The 25,817-nt window shown below is 46.8% G+C and overlaps 1 protein-coding gene across 5 annotated transcripts in view; it reads left to right on the forward strand.

Annotated features, from left to right (window-relative positions):
* Positions 1 to 4,307: 4,307 nt before the first annotated feature.
* The window catches only part of LAMA5 (laminin subunit alpha 5), a 167,132-nt gene continuing 145,622 nt past the window's right edge, over positions 4,308 to 25,817 (forward strand). For 4 of the 5 annotated variants that reach the window (XM_073309132.2, XM_073309133.2, XM_073309134.2 and 1 more), the window contains exons 1-2: positions 4,317 to 5,036; positions 13,241 to 13,393. In XM_073309132.2, coding sequence (XP_073165233.2) covers positions 4,719 to 5,036; positions 13,241 to 13,393 — 471 coding nt within the window. In that variant the 5' untranslated portion in view covers positions 4,317 to 4,718. Of the gene's footprint in view, positions 5,037 to 13,240; positions 13,394 to 25,817 lie in introns of all 5 variants that reach the window. The other variant, XR_012154649.2, reaches the window with a different exon arrangement.

A 25,817-nucleotide genomic window follows, 5' to 3' on the forward strand; every position in this document is an offset into this window, starting at 1 on the left:
CCTGACCCCATGCTTCAGCTAATAGTTTCGTTAAGCCAAGAGGTGGTGTCATCCTAGTCAGAAACCTAGTAAAATTCAAAAAGGGATTAGATGTTTATATGAATAATGACCACATCCAGAGTTGTTATATCGAATGTTAAAAATGGAGTTTTGGAAGGGATATAAAACCTCAGGTTTCAAGGTTTAAACCTCTCTCTGTTATGGATTAGGATGAGACCTTCATGGGGGCAGATTATCCCATATCTGCCCTGTTTGGGGTTTCTTGCACCATCCTCTGAAGCGTCTGGTACTGCCCACTCTCAGCAATGGGACAGTGGTGGACTCAATGGACCATGGGTCTGACCCAGTCTGGCAGTTCTTAAGTGTGGCTCACTGGGTAGGGTATCAAAGTGGGAGTCAGGAGACTCTGTCTCTATTCTTGGTCCTGCCACTGAATCTCTGTGTAGCCTGAGGCAAGTCATTTCACCTCCCTCTGCCTCAGCTTCATTGTTTGTAAAGTGGAGATTGTGATATTTACCCATAGTTATAAAGTACGCTGAAATCCTCAGATGAAATCTGCTGCGTATTGTAATAAATATAATGTGCATGTGGTGAAGAGGAATTCAGATAATAGAATATCAGGGTTGGAAGGGACCTCAGGAGGTCATCTAGTCCAACCCCCTGCTCAAAGCAGGACCAATCCCCAATTTTTGCCCCAGATCCCTAAATGGCCCCCTACAAGGATTGAATTCACAACCCTGGGTTTAGCAGGCCAATGCTCAAACCACTGAGCTATCATGCTTGTATCACACTTGGAGATGCTCAAATGAAAGGCATTATATAAGTGTGAAGTATACTGTCTTCATAGGCTGGGCAGCTGGGAATAATGTTCTGTACTAGTGCCTAATCCTACACATTGCTGAACTAGAACTGGACCATATAAGAGGCGGTCACCAGTTGCTAGGATTGGGCCCTTAGTGCAGAATTTTCAAAATCAGTATCTAATCTGGGTGCCTTTATTCTTCACCATCAAGATAAAGAGTGACCCAAAATTAGTTACTGCTCATGAAAATGTTTGGTCTTAGTGTATAGCATTTTCTTTTTTCTTGATGAAGAATAAGTAAAAAGCATTGGTTTACTTCTGTTTAATCTCAAAATAAAATGATCAACACTGTTATAAATCCTCTGCCTCTTACTACTACTTATACTTTCTTCAAATGGAAACTTTTCTTTAGCATAGTCTATTCCCATTGCTCATCTGTAAGCATTAGATATCCTATTTTTTGTCCTTAAATGTGCACTGCACGTCCTTACACAAAGCAGTTCCACAGTTAAATTGAAACTGTTCAAATTCAAGCATCACAGTTATCGTTGTACCCTATCCCGCGGCTCATGGAAACCTTGCAGCTAATACTACCATTACTAAATGTGTTAACTCTGATTTCACTCTTAATAAATAGTTCCTATTCTTAATTGCATTTTGGAGGGATGATTAATTATGTGACAGGAGGCTACCACTAGATGGATTAAAATGATTGGATTTGCTATTGCTGTTTTGCCTCTAATTCCCCTGCTGGAGAAAGAGGTTATTTGCTAATCCATGCCCTGCTTTCACTATTAACTTTTTTATGTTCACAGATAATTAATTGTTTGAGTCCCATAACGAATGGGGCATTTAATATTGTTTAAGGAAGCTCGTTTTAATTTTCCTGTCCATTGCAGTATTGGATTTCTCTGCATAGGCTATGTTAATTAACTATTACTAAAAAAACAAAACAAAACATTTCAAACACTGCTATTAAACCTTACCAATGGGAAATGATCCTTTTTAGTGTTCATTTTAAGGAACAAACCCTGCTTCTTAGTCAGCTGAGTTAGAGTTAAATGGAGCTACTCCTGTAAGTAAGGTGAGCAGAATTTGGCCCGAAATGGGGGAAGCATGGGAGAAAGGTTTCTGAATGCAACTACTACTTAGGGGATTTTCAAATCTTAATAAAGCTCCCTAAAGAGGAGGGGGTTAAAAGAAACTTGAAAGCATTACAGGAAGTCCCTGCTAATTGAATGGGCTTGGCTGCTGTGGTCTAATAATGCTTCCTTGCCAGGTAGAACTAGGCAGACTAAAGCACCCTTAGCCACTGTACCTTCACAAGTCATGATGTCATGCTAATACAATCTCATGATATGCAGTGCCAGCAGAGGAACAGCTGGCTGGCAGTGTAACAGTTTCCGGCTTGTGGTGGCGTGCCAGTTTGGATCTGCATGGTGAGTTTTCTAGTGACCTACCAGCTCTTCCAAGTGGCACACTAGTTAATCCAAGTGGAATGTCAGGGCTTCTAATGTCACACCAGTTGTAGCAAGGTGTATTGCAGGGTCCTTGGGGTCATGCTGGCTTCCTCCAAGCACCATTTTCCGGTAGTTCCAATGGCATGCCATTGTTCCCATCCTGCTACGACTGGTGCTGCAATATAAATATTATTGTATTGTGCATTATTGTGTCAGACCTTTTACAAAAATTAGATCAAGTAAAAGTACAAAAGGCAAGGTGCACAAATGCACACTTGATCTGCATGCACAACTGCAGTAGCTAAATAGTCAAATTAAGCACATAGTTGTGTGGGCATTTAAAAAATGTAAGCATAAAGCATGAATTTAGATTAAAAAACAAACAAACAAATAATAAAAAAAAAAACCTGTCCAGAGGAATATCTCCTGATAGGCTATTCCACAAAGGAGGGGAAGGGGATAATGCGTGATAATTGGAAACTGCAAATGAAAGAGGAGAAACTTCATAACAGTCTGTTAGTAGAGTGCAAGGGCTTAAGAAACAGAACCACTATAGCACAGTTAAGATCTTCTATTGCTTATGGCAAAATCAGTTAGGGTGAGCAGACAGCAAATGTGAAAAATCAGGACGGGGTGGAGCCTATATAAGAAAAAGATCCCAAAATCGGGACATCTGATCACCTTAAAGTCAGATCAAGTCTAGAGCAATGCAGCGGGCCCAGCATTCTAGACTTACCCTCATTTTATGTTTCATGCTGGTATTAAATTTACTGTTATAGTTACAACCCTGCAAATGAGTCTGCCTGTGAGTAGGTGACATCAATAGTACTACTTTGTACTTAAAGATAAATACATGCATAAGTGTTTGCAGGATCCAGGTCTTAGCGCCCCTGGGTCCTGCAAACATCATCAGTTAAATATGCTTAAATTAAAGAGACACCACCATGTAGTTTAGGCATAACTTTTATTTTATAAAAATATAAAATCTCCTGTTAATATTTTTTGCTTGCATTTAAATTCCTGCCCCGCACTGCTGGAGAGGCAAATACAACAGCATTTTGCTAAATTAATGCAGGAGAACCGGGAAATGAAATGACTCGAATAAGGTGACCATTCTGTTTTCAGTGTTTAAACTGAGTGAAATGGCAAAAAAGAAACGAACAAACAGGATGACTGGTGAGAAGAAAAGTAGATTTTGCTTTTCCCCCCTCAGTGTTGTCAACCTAAGGCAATTAAACTTTTTAATCTGATTTTTAGTTACTAACTTTTTATTGAAGATTTTAAAATTGCGCTAATCCACGATGTTGTTTAACAAGTATCAAAAGAGGATGACAATACAAAAGGGGGCAGCTGAGCGCAGCAGGGCAGGAGTTCCAGGAAGCAGACATATGGGGTCGGTAAAGGTTATATCAATCATTAAAAAAAAAAAAATTAGTACACCCCATTGGGCCCCTTCTCCTTCCAATAGTTCAGCTGCTGACCTAATAGGGGCAGGTGATTTTTATCATGGCATTTAAATAGATTTGTCAGAAAATAGCTGTAAAAGGAAATGTGATCCTGTACTAACTTTTCACATGCTATACTATATATTCTGCTTACTTTATTTGTCACTCCATGCATCTGATGAAGTGCGTTTTAGCCCAGGAAAGCTTAAAGCTCCAATAAATGTGTTAGTCTCTAAGACAAAAGAAAAGGAGTACTTGTGGCACCTTAGAGATGAAGTGAAGCGAGCTGCAGCTCAGGAAAGCTTATGCTGGAATACATTTGGTAGTCTCTGAGGTGCCACAAATCCTCCTGTTCTTTTTAGGGACACAGACTAACAGGGCTGCTCCTCTGAAATTAGTCTCTAAGGTGCCCCAAGGACTCCTCCTTGTTTTTGCTGATACAGACTAACAGGGCTACCGCTCTGAAACCTGCACTAACTTTGTTTCTTGAGCGGGAGCACTGCTCTGCAGACATCTTTTCAACCTGGACGTTGAGTGGCTCCGGGGACTCTCTGCAAAGAGAATTCTTCCTCTGGCAAGCGCGCGGGGGACCGGCTCCGGCGTAGGAAGGGGTTAAGCCAGCCGCGCCAGGGCTGCCCAGACAATCCGCAGAACCGCATGAATACCCCCGCGGCCACTCCCCTCCCCTCGTCCCGGGGGGCGGCCGCCGCCGCTGCTGGAGTTTGCCAAGCCGCGGCGGGCGCGTTGGCGGGGCAGCAGCCGGCCCCGGGGAGGGGCAGGGAGGGCAGAGATTGATGTCTCATCACTTGACTAGGCAGCCCTGCCTCTGCCTGGCTCAGCGGCTGCAAACACCCAGCCTCGGCGGCGGCGTGCAGCCCGCTCCCCCGGCATCCCTCCCGGCAGCGATGAGCCCCGGCGGGCAGCGGCGCTAGGCTCGTCCCGTCCCCGCCAACTTCCTCTCTCCCCCCCCCCGCCCCTTCTCCGTCCCTCTCGCTCGCAGCATCGGTGAAAATGGCGAGGAGGGAGATGGATGCGGACAGGCTCCCGGGGACGCTGGTGTCTCTGCGGCTGCTGCTGCTGCTGCTGGCGGCGGCGCTGCCCGCCGGCGCGGCTCGCCCGCGGGTCCCCCTGCCCGGGGACGTGAACGGCCACAGCCTGCACCCGCCCTACTTCAACCTGGCCGAGAGCACCCGGATCTCCGCCTCCGCCACCTGCGGGGAAGAGCGCGGCGCGGCCGGCGGCCGCAGGAGCCCCCGCGCCGTGGAGGATCTCTACTGCAAGCTGGTCGGCGGGCCGGTGGCAGGAGGGGACCCCAACCAGACCATCCAGGTAGGGGGCAGCCCGGCGCGGGGCTCGGCGGCGCCGCTTGTCCCGGGGGCACCTGCCCCGAGCCCCCTCGCGCATCCCCCGGGCCGCTCCCCCGCTCCCGGTAGCCCGGCTCCTGCCGCTCCTCCCTTGAGCCGAGGCGCTCGCCGGCCGGTGAATGGGGCCAGCCGCGCACAAAGCGAGCTGGGAAATGCCTGCTCAGGGCCGTGCCTGCTTCGCCCCAGGCGCCCTCGCCTCTGCCCTTCTCGCCACCCAGCGAAGGGGGGACGGGGGCATGTGGGTTTAGGAAACTTCTTCTTCTTGTTGTTTTTGAGCCGCTGCATTGGATGGCCCGGGTCGCCTCCCAGCGGGGTGGTTTGAAGCAGCCCCCTAGGCAGTTTTCGTCCTGTGCTTTAGCAGAGCGGAGCTGCACTAAATTCCCCTAGGAATACGCCTGGCCCTGGTGGGATTGTGTGATGCGTTTATTCTTCAGAATAGCTTTACTTCCCCCCGTGTAAATCAAGATCTTGTTTTTCTTCCATCAGCGTGTGTTTGCAAAGGTAGATTTCAGCTCTACTGGCTGTGTGGAATTAGCTCAGAGGTTCCTTTTAGACAAGAAGCGTGCGAGCGAGGGAAATCCTGCAACACATTAGCTGGCCCATTTTAGGCCACCAGCTACCAGGAGAGCAATTCAGTGTTTCAGAAAACAGCAGGGTGACAATCTTTTCATTAGTACTTTTCCCAGGTGTGGACCCTTGTGCTTGCACCCTGCAAATAGCAGTTGCACTTTTGCAGAGTGTTCATTTTCTTTAGCTCCACTAAAGGGTTGATTGTGGAAGATCATTTTTGAAGGGATGGTGAGGGGTGATTTGCTCCCCCCTCACTTTTCTTAAAAGCTTGTCACTTGGCTAGTTTTTTGGAGGCATCTTCTCTGAATTCTCCAAAGGTGGTTTCTCTTGCAAAGGCTGCAGGGGAAAGGGAACACGTGTTCCTTTTCGAGGGTTGCTAGAAATGCTCCAGGGTTGCCAGAAAATTGCACAAACTAAACACAGTCTGTTAGGTTCCTATGGCATTATTTTTAAAGGTGTTGGTTTCTGTGCTGATGAAATCCAGGGCAAGTGGAGACTGCTGAATTGGTCTGAAAGAAAAGATCAGACATTGGTGATCATGCTAATATTTAATAATATGGGTGTGTAAGCCAGATACGGCTTGTGTTGAAATTTTTTTTTGAGGGGGGGTATTGGTAATATTCACCTGACATCAGCTTGTAAAAACAGTTTACCTGTATCCCATGTGTCCCAGTGTAACCTGACAATAGGAACCTGTAGCCAGGAATCCCCTTGGAATGCAGACTGCAAAAATGCTGTAATACTCAAACAGGCTGCTACACAGGGATGACTAACAGCTATGGACATCTTGGAAGGCAGGGAGACCAATTGCAAGAGGATTTGTAAAATGGGAGCTTTAGTTCCATGAATCCCAGATCCGCTGTAATCCCATGAGAACAGCCAAAGTAGTGGGAAGCAAATAGAAGAATCTGAAACCCTCATGAGAAAAAAGCAATGACAAATCTAAGCAACGCTATGTGCTGTTGGCCAGTAGCTTCTCCTGGGTAATTTAAGAGAGATGGTGCTATGTCACCTGGAGCAATAGGACCCTACTCAGCCTGTTAATAAGCAGAGGGAGAGTTTGGAAAACTGCTAGTGTGACATTGCTGTCCTCAAACAGGTCAGATAAGTTTTTTTAAAAGCAGTTATTCCATTTGGGCCACGTTCTCCTAAGTCTCCAATGCTTTAGCTGCTTGGAATTTTCTGGCTACTAAAGGGCAGAGTTCGATGTCAATATCCCACTCTGTCTTCCTTCCATTTTATTGCTTTACAGTTGTTAGCAGACTTGTGCGTCAGACCTGTATACTGCAACAGACTAAAATAAAACACGACTGGGCAAATATTGCCTTATTCTGTCGTTGATGGATGTGGGTAAGGATTCCATGAATCCTGAACATAGCAGTTGTTGGAACTTCAGGGCTGCGCTTTTATTGTCAATGTAATGCTCAGGGAGGAAGATAACTGAGAAGTGTGTGCTGTTCTGTGTTCAGTTGCCACCAACATCTAAATACCTGATCAGTAAATCCAGTATAATGAGACTTATAAAAAATAAAGATTAGCAACATGGAGGCTTATTACACACATTAAGGGCTATGCATTTGACATGAAGTCAGTGGCCATTCTTGATGCTTCTGTGTGACTAGCCTGATTTATAACAGACTGCATTAAATAGTAGCTAAAATAAAGCATTTGGAGTCTAATGACTTGTGTGGAGCTCTCTGCAGTTGTGACTCATGCCCTTGCAAATACAGCCTTGCCCTAGCACTGTAGTTTCCTTACATCTTACCAGTTATTTCCAGTTAAACAAACATGGTTTCTTAGACTTTGAGATGCTATAGTGACCCCCTCCCGCTCCTTGGTGCAGCTTTGATAAGGGAGTGCTTTGATCTGAGCTCTGCTTCCTAGGCTAAGATTCTTTGGTCAATCTGAAAGATTTAGAACAATCCTTTGTGGTGGCTCCTTTCCATGACTACAGGCAGCACCTGAAAGGAAGGGAAAAAAGAGGTATTAGTGCAAAGGTCAGAGTTCCCAATTCATCCCTGTTAAGGATTTCAACACCACCCAGTGACTAAAGCAGTGAGGGGGGAGGTGGGGGTGGTTTGGGGTGGGGGGGAAGTGTTCAATTTAAGCAGATTGAAGTGACCGTAATGAACTACAAATGTATGTCACGAGAAGAAAAGGAGTACTTGTGGCACCTTAGAGACTAACAAATTTATTAGAGCATAAGCTTTCGTGAGCTACAGCTCACTTCACTGGATGCACCCGATGAAGTGAGCTGTAGCTCACGAAAGCTCATGCTCTAATAAATTGGTTAGTCTCTAAGGTGCCACAAGTCCTCCTTTTCTTTTTACGGATACAGACTAACACGGCTGCTACTCTGAAACCTGCCCATATGTCACTAGGATGCTCCATGTTTCACCAGTTACTCGCCTGACCCCGTCCCCTGCTCTCTTGTACACTGTTCCACAGAAAGTGCAGCCACTGTCAGGAGGGTTTTGGGCGGGAGCTCTGCAAGATGCAGTTTTGATGGCTACTCAAGAAGTTTCAATGGGGCATGGTCGTTAAGAGGACAGACATTCGCTGGATTGGCTGCCTAACAAATATTGTAGCTTGTCAATCTAATGGGTTCAATCAATTCTCCCACCACTAACTGTTTTAGTTAATTAACACTGTAATAGAATTTTTGGGAAAGGGAAATCAACTTTTTTTGCCTCAGCGAATTCCTAAAAAACCCTGTTCTGTTTAATAATACTAGCTTTGAAACTCGCAGAGTTTGTGGCATAGTTTTAAACACCAGGCTCCAGACTTGTTTGGAATATGATGAAGTCAGAGTTCATTCTAGCCTCACAGATGGCTGCCACCATTTTTAACTGTGGTCGCTTTTGTGATCTGCAGGAGTTACACAGGTCAGAACTGAGTGGAAAGAACTGCATGGAGAAGTTTGTACAGTGCTTGCTAGTATTCCAGTAGCTCTACCCACTGCTAGCGATCTCACTTCAATGAGCCGTGAATTTGCCCACTGGACTAAAGATGGGACAGAAGATGAACCACATTAGGCTTTTATCAGTAAAAAGCGACTTTCTGATTAAACTTCAGATGAAGACATGGCTGTCTGGGTTCCAAGACAGTGCACCGCAAACATGTAATAAAATGCAGTGAGGGAAATGTTCTACCCTCACGCTTGCATTCTGAGTCTTGCTCCTAAGTAATTAGCTGCAGTGTTCCAAAAGCTTGCTCCCTAGAGAGCAATTTGGGGTGTAGAGATGTTGGCCTTCCCTGGGTAATTCGATTGCCCACTACTAGTTGCAATTTACGTGTATTTTGGGAATCGCGTTCATTCTCAAAACAAAAGTAATACTTGATCAAATCCCACCAACTTCACGTCTATTTAGGAGCCTGTATCTGTAGCCCCTGAAGCACTCACCCCCGTTTTGCCTTCACTTGACATACCTCTTCATTTAGGCCATGTCTATACATACAGCGGCACATCTGCATCTGGTACAGCTGTGCTGCTACAGCACATGTGGTGAAGTCACTGTATGCCGACTGGAGGGAGGTCTCCTATGGGCATAAAAAAACCCACCTCCGTGACGGGCGTAAGCAAAGCTACGTCGGCAGGAGGAGCTCTCCTGCCAACATAGCTCTGTGCACATGACTGCTTCTGTCTGTGTAAGTTATGTCGGTAAGGGGGTGGAATACTCACGCTCCTGAGCGACACAAAGTTTTTGCCGACATAAACTGTAGTGTAGCTATAGGCCCCCTTCATGCAGACGCTTGCGCGTGTGTGTAAGGTTATTCGCCTAAGTGTTTGCAGGATCAGCGCTTGAGATTATAAACTCACGGGGTAGGATTTATGGGGCTGATTCTCTGCTCACGCTGGTGTAAGTGTGAGGTGAACCAGGCTCCTTACATGTCTGAACCTGGGAGTCTGATTCTCCATTTTACATCTGTGCATCTCCATTGAATTAAGTGGAGTTTACTCCTGATTTATACTGCTGTCCAGTGGAAGCAGACTTGGCCCCTTTGTCTTGTTATCTGCTAAAAGAAAAGGAGTACTTGTGGCACCTTAGAGACTAACCTTAGAGACTAGCTTATGCTCAAATAAATTGGTTAGTCTCTAAGGTGCCACAAGTCCTCCTTTTCTTTTTGCGAATACAGACTAACACGGCTGTTACTCTGAAACCTGTTGTTATCTGCTATGTCTGTAAAGTGCCTATCGTGCTTTGTGTGTTATACAAATTATAAGTGGGAGATGGCTAATGTCAAAGACCTGTCCCTGGAAGTTTGGATGTTAGACTAAAATGGAAGGTTTCAGAGTAGCAGCCGTGTTAGTCTGTATTCGCAAAAAGAAAAGGAGTACTTGTGGCACCTTAGAGACTAACCAATTTATTTGAGCATAAGCTTTCGTGAACTACAGCTCACTTCATCGGATGCATTCAGTGGAAAATACAGTGAGGAGATTTATATACATACAGAACATGAAAAAATGGGTGTTATCTGAATGCATCCGATGAAGTGAGCTGTAGCTCACGAAAGCTTATGCTCACATAAATTGGTTAGTCTCTAAGGTGCCACTAGTCCCCCTTTTCTTTTTGTAAAATGGAAGGACTACTACTGTACTGTATTATTTCTACCTATGTCTTTTCCATGTTTCCTTTTATTAAGACACCAACATTTTAATGACTTAATTGGAATTGAAAACAAACCCTGTAATTTTGGGCAACAGGTTAGAGCTGCCTGCAAAACCAGACACCTGTTGCAACAACAGCCAAGCATGTGCCAATTTGGTGTGTGCAGTTACCAGATTTGTATGCACAGTTAATTGTGCAGCTGACTCATTTGAAAATGTCACCCAGGGCTTCCCTAGCCCCCCCAGTTTCTTATCCAAAGCCCTGGGATCTTGTCCCTCAGGGTTTCTGATAAATTAGGTGAGGATCACTGAGAATGGCAAAGCCAGATAAGCCAGGACAAAGCCAGTTGCCTTAAGGCTGCCAAGCTCAGCAGGGCTTCAGGGCTTGTTTCTGTGCTCTGAGGAGATTTGAGATTTCCCGTGTACTTCATTGGGAGCAGGAGCAGGCCAGTGATTCTTTGAAGGCTCCTCTTCCATTCAGTCGCTCTCCTTATCACTCCCCTTTGTTCTGATAGCAGCATTATTATGTTCCTTAAACCCTCTTGCAACTTCTGTCTTTCTTCCTCCATTTCAATAGTTCTTTCACCTTGTTGCTTATCTTGATAGGCATCTTCCTCCCTTTTGCTCTTGAGCTGAGAAAACTGCGGTCTGTTGTAGTTTCCACAAGTCACAGGGTTACACTTCTCAGACCTGCATTTTTCTTTTTAAAACAAAATCTTCAGATTCTGAGGTCCGAGCTCAGCTCTTTTTTATCTGAATCTCCAATGTAAGTGTGTAATCTGCCCTAAAATATGTTTGACTCCCTGAGTAGCTAGAAATGATCAATTTTGCTTGTGAGTCAGGTCATCTCTCTAGACAAATGAGCTATAAACTTTTGGGAATGGTAATATCAGGGGCCCAATTACACCATTTAATAGCAAGCTCAAGTAAGCCACTGAGATGTTTGCCTTTAATAGTGGCACTTGGCACCAGTAACAGAGAGAGGAACATCTGTAGCATCAATAAAGTACAGTAGCCTTTGTTAATTTTCAGTCCTATGGAAACTTCAGATGGTGTCTGCATGTCATTCACACATGTCATTGTGTGAAACACTTGAAACAAAATTCAAGAACATCAGAGTTTGAGGATTTTGCATTTTGTTCCAAGTTTCTTTAACATCCCACTTTTGTGACAAGCTTCTGAATTTTGGGCTTGGCACTAGAAATCTAATTCTCCACACAGCCTGTTGCACAGGTTTCTTCTAGCAGGTCTGTTCTTTAATAGGTCAGTTTTGTTACCCGTTAGATATTCACTGGGTGAACGAGTGTTCTTTGCTTGTCTGTGCCCTTGTTAGAAGTTTGTTTAAAAGGTCCTTGTTCTGACTCCCTGTGTTACAGCAAGGTCTTGGTGCACAGCAAACAGTGTTACACTGAGCAGCTCTGGCTGTCTCCATTCCTTGGCTTTGTACTTCACTGTCTGGTATTTTCATATCTCTAGCCGAGTTAATTAAAAGGTGGACTTGTTTGGAACAAGTTGTGTTGCACAATTGCCTGCAAATAACATACCACATGTCTGCAGGGAAGAATGCTGGGAATTTTCTGTTTCCTTTTTGGCTTGGAGTCTCATCCAGTCCTTTGAGTTTGTGGAAATGACAATGGCTATTCTGTGGGATGACTGTTTTACTGCAGCCCTGGAGGGGAGAGGGTTTGAAGTGCGAGGAAGCTGGAGGTTGTTCCTGGAGATCTGTACCACACCTGAACATAACCATTCTATGAACAACATACCCCCATATCTCAATGTCTGTACTTTGACCCATTAACCTTTTACCCCCAATCGGGGATATTGCAGATTATGTATTCCTTATGCCGCCTGATCCTAAACCAAACTTCGCACCTTATTCCCTGATAACCAGAAACTTCTCTGCTTAAACGCTATACCATTTTCTTTTTATTTTAACATCATCTTATTAAAACTACAAGGAGCCAGGACAGATGAGGCTGACGCCCTATGCCCAGAGATAACCATCCCTTTTAAAGGGGAACTGTCAGATAAGTGAACTCCTTTGTGGGCTGTTCATAGCAGGGTGATTCAAGTGACAGGACAGAGGGACTAAGCTAATAACTCACCAATTCCCTGGACTATTTTCAGGCCCCCTCAACATGGCCCAAATCCCTCCTTTTGGTGTAACCCGCCTTGCTGTTCTACAGAATAGAAGTGTCTTAAGCAGCTGGGCCCCTGCCCACCCCATGAGTTGCAGGGTTCTCCCCCTCCCTGGCTGCATGCCCAGGGGTCTGTTGGTACCATAGCAACCCACGCTGCACCAAGGAGACCATGAGTGACTCACAGCTAGAGGCCCTGTTGCTGCTGAAGAGATCACAAAGCTGGCTGGTCTGGCCAGGTATTGGATGTTGTTGGCTATTACTTTCAAGCAGGGCCATAGCTGAAAGGGTTTTACTTGTAAATTTCCTCTTCTGCCCCTGTTTTGTTTTGGGGTTTGATTTTCTGGTCCCTGTTAGGATTATACATGTACAGAAGGGGAAGGGAACACATTTGCTTATTGGAAAAAACCCTCAGGTTTGGACCCCAAGCAATCCCCTCCTCCAGTGCTGTAGAATTTCCTGTTGTAGATGTGCTTCATATACCCTCAGTTTGGGGATGGTTCCAACGCAACAGCACAACTGTGTTGCCCGCAATAATGGCACTTGTGACATCCTGTCCGGCGAGATCCCCATTAAAAATGCTTGATGTGGGTTTAAAGAGAACACGTGTGGAGAGAATATGCATCTTTAAAGGGATACAGGTCGTCTTTGGGGAGAGGGTGGTGGTGCAGTTGCTAAACCACTTAGGTGCTGCATCCACTTCTTGATTGTTCTTTGCCTCTCCTTTTACGTGGCAAGCATATCCTCCCTCCCTGGTGTCTGGGCTTTTTATGAACCAAAAAAGTCTGCTGCTTGGAATGTGCCAGCCACTCTGGGATCGTGTGAATCTCTCCTGTTTGTGTCTTCCGGCAGGGGCAGTACTGTGACATTTGCACATCGATGAACAGCAACAAGGCTCACCCCATAACCAACGCCATTGACGGAACAGAGCGCTGGTGGCAGAGTCCGCCCCTCTCTCGCGGGCTGGAGTTCAACCAGGTCAACGTGACCTTGGACCTCGGACAGGTAACGGAAAAGTGGTGGTTTAGGTTGCAAGCTGCTCTGATCAGGGACCTGTCCTCTTGGGTGTCTTTAAAGAGCTTCAGTTATCCCCATGGTAGAGGTGAGACCGAAAGCTGCTGTGATGGCTGGCCGGGGAATTCTCCACTAAGGTCCCAGGGTGCAGATATGATCTTCTAGTTCTATCCAGCTCTCAAACAAAACCTAAATGCAATTTGTGCTGCGTAGCGTTACCCACCACACCATCTCCCTAAGCATTGGCTGCGGCAGTCACATGAGTCACGAAAACCTGTGGCACTGACTAAATAATAGTAGTGCCCACTTTGAAACTGTTCCCCTGAAGAGTCTTTGGCTAACTTGGCTACCATGTTGTATGTAAACTTCACCCCGGAATTCCTTGTTGCCTTATCCAAAACATGAGCCATGGCTGGCCCAGAGTTGCTGAGATGTGTGCTGCAAAACATTAACTAGTGCATTTAAACCGTGGAGTTTTAAAACATGAAATCAACTTTAAAGGTCTTGTGACAAAACTGCCAATAGATCCTTGGTCTTTAATACTGTCCAGTGAAAAGAATTAGCAGTGTAGAAATGCTAGCTACCAGCCCTCATGGCCGCTCATGTCTGTAGCACTGGTTCATTTGGAGAAAAATTCTTCTGGAAATGTCGGGTTATTTTATCAAACTTTCCTCAGTGGAGGGGAGGGGACCCCCCAGGAATAGACTGTTTCTAAAAACAACACTCGGCCATGTTGTAAACAAGAAACCACAAACTTGGCTTAGTGATCCTGGGTTTTCTGCAGGCCGCCTCTTTTGTGTATAGACAGCACCTTGGCTGCGTGGCCAGTGTCTGCTGTATCCAGAGAACCCGTCCGTCTGCAGAAGCTTCCAAATAGGAGAGTGTGCAGGGGGCACTAGGGAAGACTCCTGCTTCCAGATGCCTCGTTCCTTGGTGTGCTGTAGAGATAGTCTTTTACCTCAGGGTGCTAGTGATGCAGTAGAAGGGCTTTGCTTGTCTCAGGTCTCCCTTCTGAAAGGGACTGTTCGAGGGTCTCATAGGGGCCTGTTGCTTAGGCAGAAGGGAAGCATTTTTTAAGCAATCGCCTCATTTTGAAACCCACCCTGTTCAATATTTAAATATCCCTAGTACATTAGGGAAGCAACAGGGTAATAGCACACTCTTCTGAAGGGTCTGACATGAAGCTACTTCCAGGCTTTTCATTTCAAGAGAGCGCCTGCAGTCTGCTGGGAGATCTCCTGGCTAATGGCCCTGGCTTCCCAGTTGCTTGAATAGAACAGGGGAAGGAGGCAGTCTGTGCTGTAAGCAGTTTACTCTTCAGGATTCAGTGAGCCGGGCATTCGCTCCAGAGCTTGTTTGTGGTGAACACTTCTAACTGCTGCAGCGCCCCAGTGGGCTGGCTGGGTGCAGACTTTCATCGCCAGCATTGGGATTTCTCTGGCCCTGCTAGTGGAAAAATGTGGTTTCCAAGCAGGTTGAGGGTGGGCTTGAGCAATGGGCCTTCTGCTAACAAAAGGTGGAGAGAGTGTTTGAAGCCTGTGTGACGGGTGAGCTGCACAATCTCACCTTATTTGTAGGCACATTGCTTTTTTGCTTGTGCAGATATGGGGCTTGGTGAGTGAGGCCTTTGCATGGTTCCACTATTGTGTGGCTTTGATAGCATGGCCATTATGACGGCAATGGAGGAGTTATGTTGAGTGGGCAGAATTTCAGGTGTATGGACGGACTGTCACGTTATTTGTAGTCTGCTTGGTTTGGAGTTAAATAAACTTGGGGGAGGGGCTGAGCATGCCCTAAAGATGTGTGCCTGAAGGGGGTTCTCTGCACCGAGATCTTTCCTCCTACATGGCTGCAGGGATCTAGTCAGTCTGTACCTCCGGATTTTTAGTAACACTCAAATATGTTAATTTCTGCTCATCCATTTGAGCTAAGTCTCCAGGATCCCCTATAAACATGTCCCTGCCAGGTAACAGTGCTAGATTAGCTTTTCTGCGTGCTGTGGACAAAGATATTTTTTTTCCGGAGACCCTTGATAACTAAGCTGTGCAATCCACGTTGTCCCCCCAAACATCCCCATAATGCCCTGATCAGAATCTCTAAAACAGATTTATAATCTGGCTCTTGGGAGGGTGAGAATCCTCACCCATGCTGGCCAAGGAGGTTGTAGTATCTGGTAGCTGGCATCCACTGGGTCCCTCTGAAACGCTTCAAATGCAGGGGTTTTGTGAGGTGAGGAGAATACCAGAGCTTTGTCTCCTGACCCTGAGGATGTGGGTGGAACTTTGCTTGCTCCAACTGCTGTCTTTACCTGTGGGAGGGAGGGAAAGGAGAGAGGGTTCCAAAGCCCATCGAGGGAAAGGAGAGAGGGTTCCAAAGCCCATCAAGTCAAGGCAGACATTCTTCTCCCACCTTCATTCTCCAAGCAGCACCTTTGGCCCTAGGCAGGGATGCAGTCTGCAGAGCACACTGCTGGCAAGCTACTGAAGCTTTGATGGCTCAAATCTGCATCTGCCTCCTTCAGTTCCTTTCTAGACTGTAACACTGGGAATGCGGGAGCACCAGGGAGGCCCGTCTCATGGGTGGTTGCGCTGCAGTAAGCTGACCCACTCTGATTCTTGACTTGTCTGTCCTCCTGGGCACACGGGGGAGGAATTTTGGGAAAGCACTGGAGAATTGTCAGCGCTCGAGTGGTTTAGCCTGGATCCTCACTGCAAAGTGGGTGGGTCACCAGCCTGGGTGAAAGCAGAACCTGGGCTCCAACCCCTTTTCCCCCAGCTATGCCAGCTAGCCCATGTTCACAGCACCCCAGTGAAGTTTTTGCATGTGGACAGGAGCGGCACTGGGGTAGAAGCGTGGGCTAACTCTTCAGTGAAAGCCTCCGGAATGGGAGGGAGTCCAGGCCAGTATTCACCCGAGTGATGGTTGGAAAGGCAGCTTGCTGTAAGTGTACTGCAGTTGCCAATGGAAGTCAGTGGGTGCAGGGACACATTGGCTTTACCCAGAGAAATAATAGGGAACTGCTCCAAGGCACGTGCAGATTGATCTTCTTACTCAATGCACTGGGGAAGTGAAGGCTCGGTACGAGCGCTGAGCAGGTCAGCTGGGGAAGGGGAAAGAGTCCAGCAGAAAAAGCTTTGGAGCCTTTGCCAGAACCAGCAGGTTACAAGAACAGAGCACAGGGAGGAGTGACTGTGAATCTACATGGTGTTTGCCTGCCATAGTTCTGCTGATTGCTACTTGCAGCAGGTGGAGGGAGGGACAGGGCGCGATAGAAGGTGTTTTAGTTGAGCAGACTCTTGGAGCGAGAGCCGTAATAAATCAGGTGGCTTTTTCAAGCAGTATGAATGGCTGGCTCCCTGCCAGAGCCTGACATCTTCCTGACATGAAGGTGAACCAGGCTAAGCCTCTCCAGAGTGTGTTCTGTATTGTCAGTGTTTCATGGTACGTTGCGTGGGGAAGAATGCTTGCAGCCATGAAATGGAAGTACCTTCATGCCGGTGCTTGCCTAAGGTTAATTACTACAGCACTGGTGGAGGTGGAGTGCCTAGCGTCCCTGCTTCCACAGAGCTGTTGCCAACCCTGGCTGATGCTGAAGTTGCCTTGACTCCCCCACCTCCCCCCGCCCCCCCAACAGACAGTAGGTAAAACTTCAAATTTTGCAGTGTGTCTTGATTCACACCCTCTCAGGGATTTATTTCCTTCTCTGAAGCCCACATTTCTTCCTGTCTGGCAGCCTCCACTTGGGGAAAAAATCCCAGGCCTGGAAGAGAAGGGTCTGACAGTGCCTCATACCTTCCAGCCACTATCTTATAGATTCCAAGGCCAAAAGTGACCATTATGATTAAGGCTACAATTTAATCACAGGTATTTTTAGTAAAAGTCATGAACAGGTCATGGGCAAGAAACAAAAAATCCCGGCTTGTGACCTATCCATGACTTACACCATAAATACCCATGATTGAATCTTGGGGGAAGCCCGGGCCGGGGGTGGGGGGGAGAGTCCATGGCACCAGCTCCTTTCCTCTCCACTCCCCCCCCCCCCCCCCCCCGCCCCAGGCTCCCAGCTGCTGCCCCCGGCACCACCTACTGGGAGCTGCCAAGCTGTGACAGCTCCTGCTGCCCCCGGCACCACTGCTCAGGCTGTCCCCAGGGCCAGCTGCATCCGCTGCTGCTGGGTGGTCCCTGGGACTGCTGCCAGGAGCCGTCGAGCTGCGGCTGCTCCCACCACCCCGGGACAGCTGCTCAGGCGGTCCCCGGGGCCACCAGAGCAGCAGCTGGTGTGGCTGGCTGCAGAGCCGCTCCAGCAGTGGCCCAGTGTGGCTGTCTCCAGGGCCCCCTGAACAGTGGGCTCTGGGGCCAGCTGTTTGGGCAGCCCTGGGTTCAGCCACACTGGCTGCTGCAGAAGTCACCGAGGTCGCAGGAAGTCATGGGATCCGTGACCTCAGAGACAAATACAGAGCCCTAATTATGATCCTCTAGTCTGATCTTGTGGATACCATAGTCCATAGAACAGGGTTTCCCATACTTTTGCCAGTATGACCCAAATTTAATGAAATCTTTCCTGCCAGGACCCCAGAGAGCATGGAGGACGTAATTTAGAAGAGCAAAGTGGTGTACTCCACACAGCATGTGTGAGGAGTGGAGGATGCTTTTGTAGAGCAAAATGATGTCCTCCAGGTATCGTGACCTTGCATGTACAGTGCATGCGAGGTTACCCTGTGTGGCTCAAAATGGTGCTCTCGGCACAGCAGGGATCACTGCAACCCCATCTCCTGATAGCGTAACCCCGTTTGGGAACCACTGTCATAAAACTTCCCCAAAATAATTCCTAGAACACATCTTTTAGACAGGCATTCAATCTCAATATAAAAATTGTCAGGCTTGGAGAATGCACCATGACCCTTGGTAAATTGTCCAGTGGTTAATTACCCTTGTTGTTAAAAAAATTTACACCTTATTTCCAGTTTGACTTTGTCTATCTTCAACTTCCAGCCATTGCATCACATTATTCCTTTCTGAGCTAGACTGAAGGGCCTATTATCAAATATTTGTTCCCCACCTAGGTACTTACAGGCTGTAATCAGTCACCCCTTAGTCTGGTGTGTTGTGGGACGCTGCTCTAGAAGGAGAATGCTGCCCTCTCCATCTTTGACCTTCTGTACTGACAGTCCTATCCATTTGCCTTGGTCTCTTCAGAGGTGACAGTGTGCTTCATCCTTCAGAGAGCTCCCGGTAGTAACTTCTACCAGATGCACACACTCCAAATCCAGTTCAGTTTATTCAAAAGCTGCACACTGTAATAATTTACAGAAGACGGAGGAAAAGGATAGATGAACGCTAGGACTAGTTTGAAGGTCCTTTTGTTACGGATACTAAAAAAAAAACGTGCATAAGCTACAGAACATGTGGACATAGGTGCTAGGGATGTAAATATCAATGAAGCTAACCGGTTAAACGATTATTTCGTTTAACTGGTTAACCGTTAACTGAGGTAGCTGGGGTGCCTGGCACAGTGGGGGGCTGGGGGTCCATCTTGTAGGGTCCAGTGTGCACGGCCGGGGTCTAGCGTGACTGGGGCCAGCTCGCAGGTGTCTGGTGCCGGGGCTTGGTGGGACGCGTCGGGCGGGGCTGTGGGCATGTCAGGGGCCCCGTACAGCCCTGGCCGGCCTGGCACAGCCGGGACTGAGGGCCTGCTCCGGCCAGGACTAGGATCCCACTGGCTCAGCCGGCATGGCTGGGGCTGGGGCCGCTTCACCCTGGTCGGGGCTGGAGTCCTTTCTGCCAACCCTCTACGGGTCTGCCGGGGTTAATGGTTAACTTTGGTTAACTGGTAAGCAACTGTTTAACCTTTTACATCCCTAATAGGTGCTAGAAGTAGGGGTGCTGCTGCACCCCCAGCCTGAAGTGGTTTCCATGAGATACAGGGTTTACAGTTGGTTCATTGGCTCTCAGCACTCCTGCTGTACAAATTGTTTCAGCACCACTGCAGGTGGATCACTGACCTTTTTCCTTGTGATGTAGATGTTTGCTGTGCTTTCGAAGAGCTGAAGTGGTGGGTCAAAGTTGCAGGCTCTGCAGAAAAGAGCCTCCTTAGAGTCTCAGTGGCCCAGCTAATTAAGCTTATTTTCTGAGCCCCTTTAGTTTAGAACTGAAGGTGTCAGTCATCGCAATACACAGTGGTTGCCTTTATCCCTGGATCAGACTAATTCTTATTAAGTGGGAAACTCATTCCAAAAGGAGGTGTGTTTTTTCCTGGAGTCTATTTCCTGTTCACAAGTCTCACTTCCTCTTTCTTATTGTACAGTGTAGACTGCTACTTGGGGCCTGTATTATTATGTAAAGGTTAACCATGCAGGGGCGGACATAGAAGAGATGTCCTTGTGAGCCAGGCATGCAGTTGTGGACATAAGGCTTTGGCATGTGTTCCGCTTTTAACAAGCAGCCCTTAAGTGAACAATTAAATCCCTAGTCTCCATTGGCATCTGTGCATTCAGAGAAAGTTTTTAACATTTTCCATGGGTATGTAAACCACCTGGCCTTGTGCATTGTTAAAGGAGAGATGTGAAGGAAGAGCACAATTCACAGCTCTCTTTCTATCACCTTTGTCCAGTCCTCTCTAATTTTCCTTTAGAAATATCAGTTTATCCTTTAACCTGGTGGTTGTTAAAGGACTTCGGAGGACCTGCGCAGTAATAGCCAGTCTGCACTTCTCCCATCTCCAGTGAGACGTGGGTGGGTGGGGACTAGCATGCAGCCAAGTCCTAGTTATTCTAAAACAACAACAAAACCTGCCTTAATACACCCTGAGAGAAATGAGTAATAAAAGAAGCCCAGTCTGCTGGTGGTTGGCACAGTTCTCTGTTGCATTGCTGATGCTTGCTTGCTTGGGAAACATTCGGCTTGGGATGGGAACTGAGGTCCTCATTCCTTAGAACAAAACAGTGGTCTCCATAGTGATCCTAGAACAGAGTGTATCCACCCAAGCAAAAGAACCAAAGACCACAGGGATACAGACAAATGTAAGGCAATTCACCGTACCTGTTCATGCTGAGGTACGTCTGGTGCTGCAGCTACGAAGGAGCCATAGCTATCAATTTAATGGTGCTCTGCAAAATATTTAATTAAAATAAATTAGGTTTGTGGGATTTTGAGCTCCTCTGATTATTTTGGATCTTTGACTAGGTCCTAGGGTGATGTAGCTGCTGCCTTGGTTTCCCGTTAGGGTGAACAGGTGTTTTAGCAACCCTGCCAAACTGAATTTCACCCCTGCTGGGTTAACAGACATCCATCATAAATGGACAACCTGGCCATAATACTTCAAGATACATCGCCTCCTCATTGGGATCTGTCTTTGCAGGCATTTGTCCCAAGGGCCTGATCTGTCCCAGGGGCTGGTGTACAAGATGTAAACGATAGAAGGGTCCAGCTTAAATTGTAGCTGGCTGGATCGTCTGCTCTTCTAATCTGTGGTCTGGGTTATGGCAAGCTCATCACCCAGCTATGCTGGGGGTGGATGAAGGGGAGCACTCCTTCCCTCTACTGGGAACTCCAAACCTGGGCTTCTAAGAGGAAGCAGATTGTTGCCTCCTGCTTTCTGCAAGCTCCGCTTCCATGCAGGCAGTCACTTCCTGCACCCAGAGAGAAGCTCTTTACACAAATTCTGCTGTCCGGGGTTTCTCCTTACCCACCTTCTCAGCTCTCTGCCAAGAAATCCTTAGTCCTCCCCAGTGCTCTTTCCCAAGCCTGTTTTGGAGAAACCCAACAGCAGCTGAAAGGGAGGGGTTTCTATATCCCTGCCACCTCCCCCAGCATGCGTTGTTGCCATGGCTACAGTTCCGTCCCTCCTTCCTAAAGTACTAGTCACAAAATGCCTTGCTGCTTATGAGCCAAGTGGTCCGCTTGCCTTAAAGGGCCCAGTATATCCTGCTACCGCGAGAGAAACAGAACAGGACTTCTTTATATAATTTGTGTTTTGGTTTTTTACCTTTTAGAAGTATCAGGACCATCAATAATCAATTACCTCTCTTCTTGTTGGAGGACCTCTGTGGGGAGGAGTAGTGAGGCTTAGGGATGTTTATTGTGAGCTCTTGCACCTCATTTGAAGGGTTGAGGGGTAAAACCCTTTAACAAAGGCATTCTTTCTCCAAAGTATGTGTTAGCCATTGGAGCTTGAGAAGAGTTAACACAAATAAAGCCTACTAAACAGCCTGATGAAACATCCCTTCCTCTCTTAAGTTGCTGAGGCTACAGTCTCTTGACTCTCATGATACGGTCACTGGCTCTTCAGCCACATAGTAGCTTTCAGAGTAGACAGGTCATGAATTTTGAATGCTTAAAAAAGACAAGCAAACCATCCCCCCATCTGAGCACTTCTGACAGCTTTTCCCTATTCCTAGGAAGGATGTCTTTGTCCATGGGATGGGGATTATTTATTTTTTGTTGTGGGTGGTTTTTTAAATATGGCAGCTGCTAAGCAGGTGGGAACATTTTTTTCACTTTTCTTTTTGCTCCAAAAACAAAGGAAGAAGGTGGGTGCGTGCGCGTGTGGCTGAGTGAGAGATTGGGGCGGGAGAGATCAAATGCTGATGTTTAGTTGGCACAATACCCTGTAATGAATATTCCTTTCTCTGCAAGTATTTGTGTTTTTTTTTTTTCCCTGTTTGTTTTAAACATTGAAATACTTCTGCTTTTGAAGAACCCATTGAGTATTTCAAAGCTACCATTCCCAATTCTTGTGCTGGCAGCTCTCCCTTTCTGCTGATAAGGAGAGAGGGGTTTTTTTGGTCTGGAAGATCTAACACTCCACTTGCACCTTTGACCCATTAGTATGTACTGCCAACTCCTCCAGATTCCTAGCGCTGGAGCAGAGTGAGAGCTGGCTGGGCCTTAGATTGTGTGTGTTGCCTCATTTTATCCCTTTTCTATTTCATTCTGGAATCCAGTTTCCATTTTTTTTTCTCGTGTCCATTGAATGTGGTGGTGTCTTCTGCTCTGCTCTCCATCTCTCTTCCTATCCTCTCCCACTCTCAATCTCTATAGCCCTTTTATGGGATGATGTGCCAAACCTATTCTGATCACCTCATGACAGTGTAAAAAAAACAGAATTCCACTCCTTGAAGCAAAGCGGACCAACCAGGAGTTGTGGTTTTCTCTTTTTCTTTCCACCCTCATTATCCAATTATCATTATGATTGGTTGTTTGCTATGGGAAAAAGAATGCAAAGACTAGAATTTAAGTAAAACATGGCACATGTGGTTGTAATTTGTATGAAGTTTATTTACCATCTGAAGCGTGTTTAAGTAGCTGTCACTTAAAGCTTATAGCCTTATCCAGTGCTGACTGAGTTTTTCCACAAGCTTCAATGGGCTTTGCATCAGGCCATGAAAAGCATATCAAGATAGCAAATCACCAATAAAAAGAAACCCCCATGATAGAAGCTAAACGTGTCCTAGTTCATAGAAGCGTCTTCTCAGTAGTAGGTAGCCTAGGGTGAAATAGAGCATTCTGAGTTTTCAGGCTGAGGATGGAGGTAGGGGAGCTTCTAATATTCAGGGTTTGGAGAGATTTTTTTGCTTCAAAATTAGAGCAATAGCCAATATAAAACTTTGCCCATTATCACATGTGGCACCATTGCTAAGGCACTGCCTGTCTTTCCAATCAGAACCTTGCTTATCTGGAGGGTGATGTTTTACACTTACCATAGTGCTTATCACCCTGAAGGGATTCCAAAGCACTTTACTATATCTAGTGTTGCTGAAATGCAGTCACCTCTGGGGTGGAAGGGTGGCAGCCTGCAGTGGAGGTGAAGTTCAGTTTTGGCTGAAGAAACTGAGGCAAGCCCTCTCTAAGGTGCCATGTTGTTGTCTGACAATAGACAAGATTTTGCTGTTGCTTTTGGTCTTTATTCAAAAGAGCCCCTGCTCAAAAACTGCCTAGTATTCAGAAAGGCTGAGTTGACCCATGGTTCCAGGAAACCAGGCTGGCTTATACCATGGCCGATGGCAGCACTGTCTGTGCCACTGAAATGCTGGTGAATGTGCAATTTATTTTTTTTTCACCAGAATTTTGCAAACTATATCTAGCTGCTTATTTTAGTTGTAGCCTGTGGAGAGAAATAAAGAGAAACTAGAAGTGTACCTGAGCCTCCTGCATAGCCATGTTACTCTACCGCCTCAGGCCAGCCACTTCTATTATGCTTACTGGGATTCTTCAGAGATTAGGAGAAAGCCCTAGGGTGAGCTCTAGCCAGAGAGGTCAGGCTGCTAGGAGCTGGGAATATCAGCAGGTTTGGCTTGTAATTAATAGCTGGAAGGCAGGCACTGTCATTTTCTTGCTGTTCTCCTGGAAAGTGCCTGATGGGAAGGGCAGCAGGTAAACAAGAGCTTCAGTTGAACTGGGTGCGAACATTTGTGCACCGGGGAGGGGGGCTGGATGCATTTGGTCTGTCTGAACAATTGGTAGTGCTAGGCAAGTTAAAACAAACCGTAACTGTGCGGGTCACAGTTGCTGTTTACGAGAGAGATCTGTACTTTCCTAGCTCAAACAGATGGGAAGTGTGCCCTTGTAGTTAGCATGTAAGACTATGAGCCTGGAGAGAGTGGTTCTATTCCCAGTTCTGCCACTGACATGCTGTCTGATCTTGGACAAGTTGCTTAGCTTTTTCTGTGCCTCCATTTCCCTGTCTGTAAAATGGCAATAATACTCCCCTGCCTGACAGGGATCTTTGTGTAGCTTATAACGTAGGTCCTTGAACAAAAGGCACCTTAAACTTGCAAAAGTATTACAATGATAAGAGAACAATGGCCATTCGTTTCACATGAATGTCATGTACTCTAGAACAGTTCTTGCCAGTGCTGCGTGCGCCTCTTCCTTTGCCCGGTGGCTGGGTTTTGTGGAGGTTTTTTTTTAATTCTTCTTTCTGCATGCTAACCGTGACACTCCCTGGTGAGTCACATTACCTTTCTCTGGCTCATGCGTTTGTTGGGTGTCCTTAGGATCATCCATTTGCGATGACCTCTGAGTGGGTTGTCAGTAGGAATCAAATTAGGAGCCTGAGTAAATACAGTAAAACTCACCCCAAAGATTGTGTGTTTGCTTCATTTCATCCCTTTTCTATTTCATTCTGGAATCCAGTTTCCATTTTTTTTTCTCGTGTCCATTGAATGTGGTGTTGTCTTCTGCTCTGCTCTGCTCTCCATCTCTCTTCCTGTCCTCTCCCACTCTCATTTCTCTACCCCTTCCCCATACTCTGGTCTCTCTTACATGTTCCTAATCTGTTCCATTCCCCTTTCCCTCCACCCCCTCTTTTTGTAACCCATTCTACCTGTACCTGAGCTCCTCTCAAGGGCTGCAGCATGTAGTTTATAAGCATGCTATGGGACGGGGCGGGGGGCTAGTCTGTGCTTGACCATCACATGCCCCTTACATCTTCCCCTGCCAATATTTAAATACTGAAGAGAGAGTTCTGATGAGTTTAGAGACTGTAAAATACATCTTCACTTGGAGTTAGATGTTGCCTTCCTAAAATGTCTCCTGGAATTCCATTCTTCACTCCCTGTCTTGAATTGTTGTGTGGAGTGGCTGCTTACAGAGAGCTGCTATGTTCCACGCCAGAGGTGGCAGCATTTCAAAGTGGAGGAAGTGGGTCTTATGTATAGCCGTATGTCACTTTGTGAAGTGCTTCAGGATGAAGAATGCCATGCCAAGTAAGATGCTGGATGAGATTGGCAAAGGATTTTTAGGCGCACATCTGTGTGGCCCAAAAATGCACCTAAGGTGCTGGTCCAGTTAGTGTCATTGCAGGAGCAGATGGGATAGCTGGGCATGCACATCCCCTGAGTCCGATACCTGGGCACACAACGGCGATAATTGCACATTCACGTTGGGAGCATAGTCCTGTGCCCACCCTTTCAGCAAAGCAAGCTCATTGTTTCCAGCACTTACCTGTCACTTGTGAACATCAAAGGGCCTTTATTAACACGGCATTGTTGCCAATAGGGAGTGGGCTGCAGTATGCAAGCCTTCAGTTCACAAAGCAATTGCAGTTCTGGAAGCAGCAGTGCATGCTTCCTCCCAGTGTCCTGCTAGCTACTGTATCCAACCCTGATCTGGAGAAACTGCTTCTCTTCTTAGCCCTCTGCTGTGACTGCCCATTGTGATCGCGTAGGGTGCTGTGACGTGGACACCCACTTACTAGGAAGGAGACTGAGACACCTCTCACCCAGGGAGAGAGCGTGCCTCCTGGTGCCTACCCAGATTGCCGGGAAATGCCTGGGGGTGCCTGATGCCAGGTTGCTACTTCCCCTTCTGCGCACGTGGGTGGAGGGGCAGGAGTGAGCAGAGCTGGCCACTGTATCCTGCCATGCACTGGTCAGTGCAGCTGATGTGGCACAGAGGAGGAAGTAGCCTGTGTCTG

This window comes from Lepidochelys kempii, chromosome 13 (assembly GCF_965140285.1).
Source record: "Lepidochelys kempii isolate rLepKem1 chromosome 13, rLepKem1.hap1, whole genome shotgun sequence".
In the NCBI taxonomy this organism is placed as follows: Eukaryota; Metazoa; Chordata; order Testudines; family Cheloniidae; genus Lepidochelys; species Lepidochelys kempii.